This window comes from Tympanuchus pallidicinctus, unplaced genomic scaffold, assembly GCF_026119805.1.
Source record: "Tympanuchus pallidicinctus isolate F22 unplaced genomic scaffold, pur_lepc_1.0 scaffold19, whole genome shotgun sequence".
Taxonomy (NCBI): domain Eukaryota; kingdom Metazoa; phylum Chordata; class Aves; order Galliformes; family Phasianidae; genus Tympanuchus; species Tympanuchus pallidicinctus.
The window spans coordinates 3,477,198-3,490,730 of NW_026294710.1; the positions used below are offsets into that span (position 1 = coordinate 3,477,198).

The 13,533-nt window shown below is 39.0% G+C and overlaps 2 protein-coding genes across 2 annotated transcripts in view; one reads left to right on the plus strand and one right to left on the minus strand.

Annotated features, from left to right (window-relative positions):
• Positions 1-13,533, plus strand: part of COG5 (component of oligomeric golgi complex 5) — a 177,904-nt gene that overhangs the window by 31,112 nt on the left and 133,259 nt on the right. The window lies entirely within an intron of this gene.
• GPR22 (G protein-coupled receptor 22) lies at positions 1,533-7,169 on the minus strand. Its single transcript, XM_052681181.1, has 3 exons — positions 6,975-7,169; positions 4,940-5,952; positions 1,533-2,971 (listed from the first exon to the last, which is right to left on the minus strand). The coding sequence occupies exon 3, from the start codon at positions 2,944-2,946 to the stop codon at positions 1,645-1,647; it is 1,302 nt and encodes a 433-aa protein (XP_052537141.1). The 5' UTR covers positions 2,947-2,971; positions 4,940-5,952; positions 6,975-7,169; the 3' UTR covers positions 1,533-1,644.

Below are 13,533 nucleotides of genomic sequence, written 5' to 3' on the forward strand. Positions count from 1 at the left end.
CTTATTCCTTTTTTCTTTTTAAACCACAGAAAATGTTGGCAATACAGACATGATTTAATAATGTGATGGAAAATAGCATTTTGCTCCCTGAAAGCCACAATTAATTTTTTGCCTAGGCAACTTTGGAGAAGCACTTCAGAAGTACTCAGGTTTTTTGTAATACTTCAGTCAAAGTAGCTCTGATATTCAAGGATATGTTCTGTTGGATTTTTTGTTTGTTTGTTTCTTTTTTAATAGAAGTCAGCGTTTACTGAGAATTATCCTTCTAATTGTCATGGTAGCAGGTGATATACTGAGGAGTTTATATAGCCAGACAAGTTAAATCATTCTCACTAATTGTTTCTGTAGGTTTTTTAAAGGTCAACTAATGTAGCCACTGTTCACTGAAATGCTGAGGTTTTTGTATATGGAATAGTTCAAACCACCCCCCAGAAAAAGTGGGGGGATGAGTATCTCAGTTCTTGCTTGCAGTGCTATAGATGATGGCTTCTGAAGGCCTTCTGTGTACTCATTGAAGGCATGAGATGAAATGGAAAAAGAGGGTGTATAACAATGGTATGACACATCTGTCCAGAATATCCAGAAATAGGTTAGCTAAGCCATCGTGGGATTTGGTTTGTGTTACAGCAGTTGCATGACCAGAACTGAACATCACTGGAGCAAACCCAAATAATATGAAAGCTAATGAGGCCAAGAAAATTGTTTCTAATTTAGCTGTGGCACTTGACAGCTTTATCTATCTATGATGATAGATGGTATGAATGAGTATTGTCTTTCCAGAAGATCCCTGTGTCATGCTGGAGGTCCAGCTGCAAAGCCCCTGCAGCGTGAGCATCTGAGACTGTACAGAAATGGTTTTGTTGGTTCTTGCCTGTTAATATCAGGACCAGTGACTTTCTCATCTGTGTTTTCGCCCTCATGTAGTGCATCTTTCCCACTGTCTCCCTCTGCCTCTCATATAATTATTCAATATTCTGTGCTTTCCATACCAGAACTCTACATCTGAGACCGTGATCAGCTGTTTCAATATGCAAGAACTTTTTTTCTCCTCTTTTCTTAGAAGTTTTTCAACCAATGTGATTCAAATAAAAATAACTGGTTCTGAATCATTAATTGAGAAGCATGCTGATGGGATGCTGGAGAAATCTGAAATAAGTAAATAAGTGCATATCCGAGTATGAGATTAAAATGTGACTAAATTGTAGCTATACAGTGATCAGAATATCTCTGATCTGTGTTTATGAATTCAGTTTAAAAATATACCAGGCAAAATGCTGAGTTTGTGCTTTAGAAAATGAAAGATTCCCGAATGGAATTCTTGTTTAAAAATTATTTTATATTTACAGAGAAACTGAGCCATACAAATGTTTTCAAAAGTTTGCACTTCTTTAAGGCTATTTATTTTCTAAAAAAGAGGACTTGAGTATTTCTGACAAATATACACATGGTGTTACGCTAACAAACGGCCATGCAACAGATATCTTACATAATGAAGAAATTGAATCTACAAGACCTACTCTATTTAACACAGATATTGGAAAATATACAGTCTAGCCAATAGTTAAAAAATGTTTTTCTTATTTGGCAGTATTTCTCTACGGTTTGTTCAAATGTTCCTCGATGTGTTTTGGTGAATACTGAAGTCTAGTCAGTGACAACCTGAGGTACTAAACATTTCTGCCTTACTTCGTTGTCTTCGAAGGTGATCTTTTTGTTCCTTTTAGGCTCTATCCACGAGTTGTGTATGACAGCGTTATTTGGCATGGGGTCTGCTTCCACAATTGAAACAACTCGTTTTTTCATCTTGCTTTTCAGAACTTTCTGAAATTTTTGCCTTGTGAATGCATAAAGTAGAGGGTGAAAAATAGTTGTTCCGTATGCCATGACTAGAAAACACAAGCGCAACTTTACCAAAAGGTCACTTGGGCCCAAACACAAGATGGTGGTGTTTAGAACGGAGATGGGTGTCCAGCAGAGCAGGAAGGTGGAGATGATCAGGAGGGACATTCTGAAGACTCTCTTCTGCCGCTCTCGCCGCTCCCGGTGCCGCTTCACGGCTCGGCGCAGGGCAATGATCACAGACACAGAAGTCCTTACGCCGAAGACCACGTTTCTTCCTGCGCTGCTCTGCGACATGTCTGTGGTCTCGTGCTGTGTGGTGAGAGAAATAGTTTTTTTCTTTCTAGCTTTCTTCTTCTGTCCCGTTGTAAATCTTGTGCCGATTCGGATGTTAAGAGCCTGGAGTATTTTGGTGTACGTGATTAGCATCACTACCACGGTGAAGAAGAAGATTGGGATCTGGACGAGGAGGTGGTAGTACATCCCCAGCTCGGTGTGGTACTCGTTTGCGCTGACACACAGCAGTGTCTTGTTCTCCCAAGTACTTGCGCTTTGAAGACTGAAGAAATTGACTTCAATGAAAGGAATCAGGAAGGCAAAAAGCGAAATGATCCATATTGATGTCATTAGTATCACAGCCCTTCCCATGGTCAGAATTCGGTTGGCAGGTTTGACAGAGATGTCGTATCGGTCCAGAGTGATAGCAAAGACATTGATTGCGGTCGAAACGCTTGCAAAAGAGACACAAGCCTCGTGGAAGCAGCAGATCAGAGCAGTGTTACTCTCCAGTGAAAGCAGAAGGATAACTATAGTTAGAGGAATACATCCCACACAAATTATTACATCAAGTACGTGAAGGTTCATTGTAATTATGTTGCTGACAGAATTGATTAAGTTGGATTTCATACAGTAAAGTACCAGCACGGTGAGGTTGCTGCCAAGTCCCAAAACAATTTCTAACATCAAAAATCCAGTGAGAGACACTTGAAAGCTTAATGCATATGACAGTGGTCGGTACATGTTGGTGTCGATGTCGTCAATGGCATCTCGAACTGTGAAGTTAGATTCAAACTGCATGTTGCCTTCCAGAATGGGGGAGAAACACATTCTTTTGTTGCAGTTGCTTTTTCTCCTGAAAGGTGAAATAAACACGGAACTACTTGATTTCTTTTTTTAACACTTTCTGTTATTTTCAAAAAACGATGGGAATGGAGGATAGAGGAAAAGCATCCATTCCTAACAAACTCTTAATTTACTGTATGTTTAGAGCTGTATTTGGCATAGACCCAAAAGCCTGAGGATCCACAATAAGGTCTTTCCTTTTTAAAGGAAAGCAAGATTTGTTTAAAAAAAAAAAAAGATGAAAAGCTTCCACTCAGGGGAGACAAGGCTTTATTTATAGTGATGTGGCCTGTACAAAAGGCCCATTTGTTGAATAAACTGTACTTGTGCTTTGCCTTTGTATTGTGGTGAGTGCTATTTCAGCAGAATGTTGTTAAGTATTGACAAATTAGTACTGAAGATCGTTTTAAAAAGGCTCTTGTGGAAAAAAAGGAAGTGATAGAAGCGTAGAGCACTGTTGCTTATGTATCCTAAAAGGAACATTTAAAATATCTGACAGCAATTTAGCAGCATCCTGATGAAGACTTTCTAAGAGTGTCATAAACTGAGACCTGAAGTTATGCAATTAAACAGATTTTTATAGGACTTTAAGACTTCTGTTCTCTTCTATCTGGTGTGCATCTACATGTATGAAACTTGTACTACAGTCTATTTAAGTATGTTTAATTTCCAGCAAGAACCTTACATAGGTTTGGGGTAATGGAATTCATTACAGAAATGCTATATTTCCTCTTTCTGATTCAAATATTCTGTTTCTTCAGAAAATTAGTGCCTGATGGAAGAGTATTTAATTTTATTCCAGAATAGATTTAAGTTTTATAAAACAGTACTTAAATGTAAAATCGTCTCTTCCAGATTTTTTACATACTGAAATTAAATCCAACAAATATAAATCCATATTGTATTTATCCCAGCAGTAAGTGAGGCCCAAAGAAGTAGCATTTATTACATCTCGTACTTTTATTTCGTGGCTGCACGTGCTTTGGTTTCCACACACCGGCAGGTTGTAAGCAGAGCATCTGTGTTAATAATACCTGGCGTGTGCATTGCTTGTGTTGTCAGCCAGCTCTAGAGGCTGTAATGAGATGAATAAATAAGAGGTCGTTCAGTTTCTTGTTGTGATACTTGAGGGTTTTATAAGTAGTTTTAAATTTAAGAGGGGAAGTACTTGGCATGAAACAAAATTTAAATGCAGACCTTTGTTCCCAATCTGAATCCATTAAGAATGGATAGCACTAAGGTGAACAAAACTGCTTTTTTAATGAAAGTATGAATTCAGCACACTTGGGATACGGTATGCAAATGGATTTCATCTGCAGTTCTGAAAAGCCTCTATTGCACAATACTATTAATTGCAAATTGTAAGATGAAAAGTCTTGGTATGCTTCAGCAGTTATTTCACATTTAGCTCTTAAATATAAAAGATGTAAATGAGAACATACGAGACTCGTGTGTGAAATGAAACAAACATTTCAAAAGCTTTGTTTCATTTCCAGTTTAGGTGAATTCGGATGGGTTTACATTAAACCTCAGGAACATGATTTCCTCTGTTTGCGTGTCCTGGCTTTGACTGTATTTCAAGAAGTGGTCCAGATGCATTACTGGGTACAGTGAGCTCTTTTGTGTTAGTGAAAGCCAGGAGGAAATCAAAAGCAGGTCTTGCTTTAACAAAACAAAAACAAAGCAACAAAACAAAAGCAAACACTGAAAAACCAAAACCCACAACATCTGAACTGTAATCTTACTCAATTCTGTGATTCTGTGATTCTGAAAATTTTGTGGCAACTGAGAATTTCGGATGAACTATATCTGTAAAATCGAAGATTGGGCATCACCTCTCTGTTTCACTGATTAATTTCAGGTGAGTACGAGTGTAAATGTCAGAGCAGAGGTAATTTACTGGGCGCGCTGCCCTTCTGCACGGTGCTGCTCCGGTGCAACGCGGAGCAGGGGCTGCGGCACACAGCCGGTGACCTACCTGCTTCCTGTGCCTCAAGGGTCTTTCAGCTCCTGGTAGCAGCTTGTCATAAATTGATACATGGTGTCACCGACAGATATTTGACATGCACTGTCACCTGGAAACCAAGTGCTAGCTGGGCTCCTATTTCATTCCTTGCAGATTTTTTTTTCCTCTTTTTGCTCCAGCACTTCAGCAGCAGAAAATTTTGATTAAACATGGGGACTCCTCAGTTGCCTGAGATACTTTGTCTGTGCCAAGTTCCAGGCCAGCAACAACAAACCTTCTTTAGGTGATGTTAATTTCTTTCCCCTCTTGCATTTTGTAGCAGCCTGCTTTTATTTTCCAGGTTTAAAAAAGAAAATAGAAGAATATCTGCCTTCTGTGTTCGGAGTGTATGTAGACATCCTTTAGTTACAGTTGCGCATTTCTTTCTGTAATATTCCTGCTCGTTACTTTTGAGTGATGGCTTAGTTGAAGAAGTTGCTGTACATCATAAAATCCAGTTCGTGTGCTTTGACAGTAACCATGAGTTACCTAATTTGGTTTATTTTCATTTAAGGAGAATACATAACAGATCATAAAATTGAGAGAAAAATATCCATTAGTCATTATGACAAATAAGATATTTAATGAGCAGTATAGAAAAAGCGTGGTTAAACCCTTGTGCAGCTTGCTGGTGAAGAATGCATATTCTCCTTTTGGGAATTCATGTTTCATTGTTTCTTCATGCATCGGTAGTTTCCACAGTTCTGGTTTTAAATTATAAATCCCTCTTTAAGAAATGCTCACCATTTTAAGAATCACTCTTATTCTTCTTCCAATGAAATCTGAGCATATGCATCAGTCTTCCACATATATTCTTGATGTGTGAGTACAAGTGTGCTCCATGTTTTGTTTCTAATTCCTTTATGCCTTAAGAATGCACGGTAGTGGTGAGTCCTGCTGCTTGTAGGTCATACAGCTAGAAAGGTACCCGGCCAACTGCACTCTTCATACTGTCAGTTGTAAAACTGAATTAGTTGCTGCATGCCCTTGTGAAGGGGAGGGAAAAAAAAAAAGGTTAAGAGTAGGGCTTAGAATTTCAAAATAAAGTAATGCAATGATATACTTTGTAATATCACTTATTTGGCGAATAAAGAATGCCTAGAATTGTATCTTACAGAAGATATGATCAGTTATCATGTTCCTTATTTCCTAATAAAATCATGTCATGTTTGTGTTAACTTGCATGAATTTAGTTTTTTGGACAAGTCTCCTATTCTGCAAACAGTGCAGGTTGCAGGAAACACTAACTGGAAGCAGTAACTGCTAGAGGTAAAGTGCTGTGACACTCAGCTCTAAGCAGCAGCTACTTTATGCATGCAGCTCTCTGATCTGCTAAAGAGAATTTGAGCAAAGTCGATAAACTTTGTAGGGAATACATTTTTGTTTAATTTGCACACTGTTAAAATTGTATTTCTTGAAATAAATGTGCTGCAGATCAGTGTTTCTAGAAGTGATGATTTTGGAGGGACAGGGGAAGAAATAAGTCTTAAAAACCGACCAAACAGGGAAAAGAAGGGAGCTTTCACGAGCAAGTCAGAGATTAGTCATATTACTTGACCTTCATAAAACAGTAAGTGTACAGCAATTAACAGACTGTCGGCTCCTTCAGAGAGCAACTGAATAAATCTGTAACATATTTAACTGCCAATATTTGGAAATACTGCTGAAGGAGGAAAGAAATGTTCCCAGTTGCATTCCGGGTTTTTTTTTTTTTTTTTTTTTTCCCCAGTACTATATTAAGCTAAATTACACTGGCTTTATATTGTATGAACAAAACAGGTTCTTAATATTCTGCAAGAGTTCCATACAAAATAGCATTTGTCTACCACTGTGTTTTTAATAGGGATGGGGAAACAGCATTCAGATATTCCCCGGACTCAAATACAACACGATCGCAGTGCTTAATACAAGCACTTGAATCTGATACCTTCCTCTTTCCTCTTTTTTTTCCCCCCGTTTTTGTTAAATGCTGCTTATTCTGCATACCATAATAAGGAACAGATCTTACCTCCGCTACAGGTTTGATAAATTCTCGGTGCAGGTGAAGCAGTTCCAGGTTGGAGGGATTCATTTTGTTCACTTGTTAGCAGAGAAGAAGGGAAAGAGGGTGAAAAGCACATCCTCGAAAAATGACCTTAATGAGAATTTGTGCCTGTAGTGTGCCATTGTTTCAGCATACTGCTAATGTATACAACTGCTTTAGTTCTGGTTTAGAGGCTGCTGCAGTCTCCCACTCTTCCTACTGTAGAATCAATAAGCATTTGAAAATACATAATGAAAGTAATTTAACATACTGAAGGCTTCTTGTCTCCAGAGACACCACTGAGATTCAGGCTTTCTAAAAAAGCAGAGCAGCGCTTCGGAGAGGCGAGCTTGCGATGGGCAGCTTTTGCAGAATGACAGCCTACCTTGTCGCTTCCCTTCACTGCAGAGAGATGCAGTGCATTCACTAATTTTGATTGGTCAGTGATGTGGGGCTTAAACTGTGCTTCATATATGGGATTGATTCCCCCCTTGCCCCCCCTCCCTGATTTATATAAGGATTCTTTTATAAAAGGACTAAATTTACAAATGATTTATGAATTCTGGAATATATTAAGGCTATGCCAGTGTTATTTTTACCTTTTCACTCTTCACTTTGTGTACACTGGAAACCACATGATGCTGTAAAAAAAATTGGATTAAACCTTTATTACTTAAAAAGCTTCCAACGATCTATATTTGCGTTTGTCTCCTTTCCATTTGTGATTTTTTCTTTTCTTTTGTCCTAGAAATATCTCCAAAATAAAACTGCCTCCTATTTTCTGTGAGCCAACTGAATCTCTCCAGTCTGTTTATATGCAAGTCAACACTTAGGTCTTGCCTTCAATAAATAATATTCAGGACAAGTCAACACCCCCTTGTATATTAGTAACATTTCAATTAAGATTCAGAGATTATTCAGATCCTCAGAATGGCTCAATAATTCAGTTTAGTTCATGAATCAGGAAAGATTCTTGTGATCCATCACCACATACAGCACATGTGCAGTAGCGTTGCCTGTAAATTTTGTTGAAATATTAATTTTACACAATTTTTTAATATTCCACATGGATTTTTCTGGAGACTTGGCAGGTTTTTGTAAGGCTGTGCCTTGCATTACGTTCTCAACCTTTGTAGAGACTGCAGAGGGTTTTCGTTTTCACTTCTTTGTTTTGTAACTTATTTCTGAATCTGCTCACAACATAAACAGTGCTCACAGTCTCTTAATGAAGAGTAAGGAAAGTGTGGCACAGTGTCAATTTTAATTACTAGTAGTGCTAAAATAATTTCTAGAGATGAATGAACTGTGCAACCCAAAATAATAATTTTTAGCATCAGTTTGCAGAAGCAAGTAATTTAAGAATATCTCAGTAAAAATGTTCTGCTGGTTATCTGTGTCAAATCAGCATGGAGGTTTGGACATTTTATGTTTTTTTCTTGATTTGAAAGATTTTTTTCTGAAAAGTTTGGTAAAATACTGTTAATGTGTGGTTCTTATTGAGGCTACTATATTAAGATAAGTTTGGTCAAATACTGGTGACGTTCTGTGCAATCATAAATGGCAACTATGTAAACATTTCTTTTGTTTTGTTTTTTTTTTTTCTTTATCTTTTTCCTCAACTGTCCAATATGCTACTTAGGTTTAGGTAACATTGTACTTTCTTATTTTTTAATGGCTGCATATTCCTCTAGTGTGTTTCCTAGACCTTACTGCTCCCTACAAGTACCTGAAAGGAGGTTGTAGTGAGGCAGGCATTGGCCTCTTCTGCCAGGTAAATGACGGTCAATAGGATGAGAAGTAATGGCCTCATGTTGCCCCACGGGAGGTTCTGGTTGGACGTTAGGAACAGTTTCTTCTCAGGTAAAGTGGAGAGGTGCTGGCTGCACAGGGAGGTTGTGGGGTCACTGTCTCTGGGGGCATTCAAGAAAAGTGGAGCTGTGGCACTGAGCGACATGGTTTATGGGCATGGTGGGGATGGGCTGATGGTAGGACTAGGTAGTCTTAGTGGTCTTTTCTAACCTTTATGATTCTGTGATTCTGTTCCTCTTTTACCTCTAGAAAATTTTATAGTGAAGTAGTAGAGAAAAAAAAAAAAAAGGTTGCAGAAACTTTGAAGGAAGCTCCTGGATTCAGCAGGTGCTGGGTACTCTGCCAAGTAGCAGCTGCTTGAAACCTTCAAGCTGTTTCTGCTTCTCCTGCCTCGCAAGAGCATGAAGCTAGTGAATACCAAGAGTTGAAGGGGATTCCTGAAATGAAGCATATATACCTCGTAATATATTAGAGATTTACTTGCTTCACTTGCAGTATGACTTAGGATAAGTAGGAAAGCCTGTCTAAATTTAAACAGATTAATCTCAGTCTCCCTGTCTAATTCTTCAGTCAGGCTGTAGTGTTAGAAGGAAAATGATGTGGATATAGAGGACGGTAGTAACAGGATTTTGTGTATAGTTTGGATACGTAGTTCAAATGTATGCAAAGGAGTCACAAGTTACTTGTTATGTTACAGGAGGCAATAATGGCCAAAGTTTTATCTGCAAAAAGTGTTAGAGAAGAATGATAAGAGTTGAGTTCAGAGCATATCAAGCTCAAGTTTTCTGGAGAGAAAATCAGGAGAAGCAGCAGCACCATATGGAGGCATTCAGGAGTAGGTGGAAGGATAGACATGCTTACAAGGCAGCGCTGTGCAGCTGCTTGCTGAGATGGTGAGAACAGATGACATCATCCGCAACGGGGAGAAAGGGAGAGTGGGCAAAAAGAGCCATGTGCAGACACCCAGTATCGACAGGGAAATGTGCTGCTCTCACACCTGTGTCCATGTTGGTACTGTTGAGAATGATGTAAGGGGAGAACGAATGTGGAGAAGCAGGAGATTGAAGCAGAAGAAAACAGAGGTGCGTGCTAAATGGGAGCTGGGATGGAGGGCCTGAGGTATCGGGAGCTGCCATAGCACAAACCCCTGAAGCTCCTTTAGACTGCACTCAGGAATCATAATATCTATTACAGTATGTTTTCCTGCTTTGCTGGGAGCAGTAAGCCCAAAAATGTGCAAGTCATAGCATAGATCTAGGTCTTCCTTCTTCGATCCACTCTCTTCCTTTCTCTGCTCAGGTTGTAGTGTCCTAACACCAGCTATCACTGGATGAGATCACCCCGAATACAACTTCTTGTGGTGCAGTTTTGTTAAAGAGTTTTGTTTGTTAAAAAGATACCTTACATTCATGGAATTTGACATCTGTAAAGTGAAGGGTCAAAATAAGTTCTCAGTTCTAATTTTTTTTTCTATTAGAAATGTCAGCTTTTTTTTTTTTTTTATGTGGTCTTTGGCTGTAGCTTTACATAAGCATTTGGCAAACTGATAAGCATCCAGCTGTCGTGGAATAGACGCATCTGGGAAGTCTATATTGGCACAGTTGAGAAACTTCCTTCTCACTTCCCTTGCTCTCTGTTACTCTTATTTCAGTCTCTATGATAACCTCCTGAGTTTCTCAGCAGCATTCTCTGTCGCTTTCTTTGGGCCTCACATTGAGTTGCCTGGTTTGACTCTTGCTGCTGATGTACTGGCTGTTCAAACTCTTCTTGCTTATGGGTCTAAAATTTCATCTGCTCTCACTTTTGCAGAGGGTTTGGTCTCCTACCTCTTGGAAATTTTTGGGAACACATGATATCTTTAGAGCTTAAGTTACTTTTGCGAACAAATACAGAGTGGTTTTGGAAGTCTTGCTCTAAGATTATTTTTCAGCATCACTCACACAGTGCCCCTGCAGAACTACAGCTTGACAGCTCCTGTGGCATCTTGTGCTTTCCTGTGCTGGGCACTGTGATGCTCAGTCCCAGTGAAGATCCACTGGGTGGGTTTTTGTTTGTGCCTGCTCTAGCAGTTTATGATCCATATCTGAAACTTTTCTTACCTATCTGCATCTTTATTTCCTCTATAGCCTGTTGCAGAGAACTTTCTCAAAATGTTGAAAATTCAGTAACTTTTATAGCATTAAGCATGAATGAACAATAGGTAATGATAATTTGAGTTCAGAAGTTGTACAGACATGCCTTAGTTGTGCTGTACTTGTTGGTGCTCTTGTTTACCTCATACTGAGATTACAGCCTGTTGGCCAAGCTTGCGCTGCAGCATGCTCTCATGGAAGAGGTACAAATCTAACGCCTGCCCAGTGCTCAGGTGCTGGCTTTGAGGGATCTTATTACTCGTCAATGTGCTGTGATGAACAGATATCAGAAACTGAGCTGGAATTTGTAGATGGATGCCATTTTGACCATGATGGTAATGGAGGCTTTTCTTTATTTTGGAACAAGTACTTTCTCCTCATTTTTCTAATCTACAGAGAACTGTTATAAGACCGTTACTGGTTTTCTGCAGTGAAGACTGATATCCACAACATTAATTTTTCATTCAGCGTCCAATCCATAATGTTTATTATATTTTCTCTCTCATTGTTGATTGCCACAGTTTTCCTTTTCTTATTTTTCTAATTTTTTTTCTTCTATTTTTCTTTTTCTGGTACTTCTAAATTTAATTTTTCCATTTTTCCATTTCCAGAAAACATTTCTACACGAGACATTGTCGATCTCAGTTTCTCCATTTTAGAATTAGCTCAATGGATTAAATAAATAAATAAATAAATTGGATTTTCTAGCTTAATTCTGTATGGTTTCATTGTGCTTCTGCTTGCGTTTGCAAAGACATATATTTTTGGAAGTGACACAAAGACAGGTAAGTGTATATATGCAGAATAGGAAATATGTATTTTTAACATAGTTTTATATATGCTGATAATTAATATATATTCATTTTGAAGACGTAAAATGAATATTAGCAAGGCAGCTTGAATACAGGAAAATTCCACTGCTACGCAGTAATTATGTTTTATAGGATTCATTTGATTTTGTGAAAATATCGAGTGTAGATTTATTTGTGCTGCATAAACCCCTTTAGTTGTCCTGTTGGCTCTTTTAGCACTAGAAGTTCCTATGCTCACAAGCAAGTGTACAGATTTTACAGAGTGCTTTTCAGCAATTAATACTGAAACTGTATCTTATAATTCTGCAAAAGGAGATGTTGGGAAAAATCACGGAAGCATTGATGTTGCTATCACTCATAGATGGAGAATATTTTTTTCCTATCACAGCAGTGAGTTTGGTTTAGTGTTATAGCTCAATCGTGGTCTTGATGCCTCATTGTACAACTATTTATGCAGACTAATGGAAAAAAATAAATCATCCTCAGGACAGAAGCACAACTTTAATAGTAATTTGAATAACATCAGTGTGATTCCTGCTTACCCAGTAGAAGTGGCTTATTCTCTAGTTCACAACAAATGGTGCAATGTCTTGTAGCATCTGCTGGCAAAATTTTAAATTATCACTATAAATTTAAAGATTTTTTTTCATTTTTCTTTAAAAATTGTAACATTGGAGTGAGTTTAGCTCTCCCTTCATTAAAATTGTACTCTGAGAGTGTGAGGTATTTCTGTTCTTACACATCGTTCTAAGTTAGCAATCAAGTACTGACTCTTGTGAGGGTTTTTGTTATTATTGGAAAAGCATTTTGGTTCTGACATCATCTGTTTTTTATTGCTTTTAAACATGAGCACAGCAGGTGGCTTGCGCTGTTTATTTTAAGCATGCAAAAGTGTGCCTGGAAGAAGGTTGCTTCTCTGTCTGGGTTGGAAAATAGTTCAGTGCGATGGCTGGAGGTCCTCAAGCTAGGCTGCTAGCACTGTGGCTCTGGACACATTCCTTGCCGGTTAGAAGTCCAGCTGCTTACCTTGCTTTCGTTACACTATTTTTGGTGTGCTGGAAGAAGTTTGCAGCGTTACTCCTCGACACTTGGGCTCCTGCTCTGCATGGCACCCTGAGGTCCCAGCTCTCGGTGGCATTGCGCCTGCTGTGTGACTGAACATCCATGTGAGCGCTGGGGCAGGCTTCTGACTGACCTATTGCGGGGAGGTGGGATCAGAGGCAGCTGAACTGCTCGCGCACGTTTAAGCTGTAGTGCTGTCCGTCAGATACCGTGCCTGCTGGGGGAGCTGTGTCTACTCAAGTGTGCAGGACAGGCAGCAGCACCTGCTGCCCCGTCGTAATCACTGATGCAGGAGCCTTGTTAGGCACCTTCCTGCTGTAATGGCCTTTGAGAGGAATTGCTAATTGAGAACAAAACAAGAAATCAGGAAGGTTTTCTCTAGAGTTGTTCCTTTCTCAGAGACCTTGGTTAGACTTTTTTTCCAGTCATTTTTAAAAATAGGAAAGCAATCTGATTTTTTCTTAGTTAAGGTATGTTCTCATCCAGTGCCTATTAGCACCTGTTTTAGCTAAAATTAAGAGATGAAGGTCTTAAGATCTTAATTGCCATGTCCGTGAAGAGTGAACGCAACAATCTCAACACAAGCTGGGTCACAGCAATTTTGCTGAAATCACCAAAGTGTGAGGGTGCTGTCAGTGTGAGCTCGCTGTCACTGCCAGCACTGAGTTAGTGAGTTACTGTCAGCACTGCTGTCTCGCTCCAGTATTCCCTGGGCTAGTTTAGTTTGGA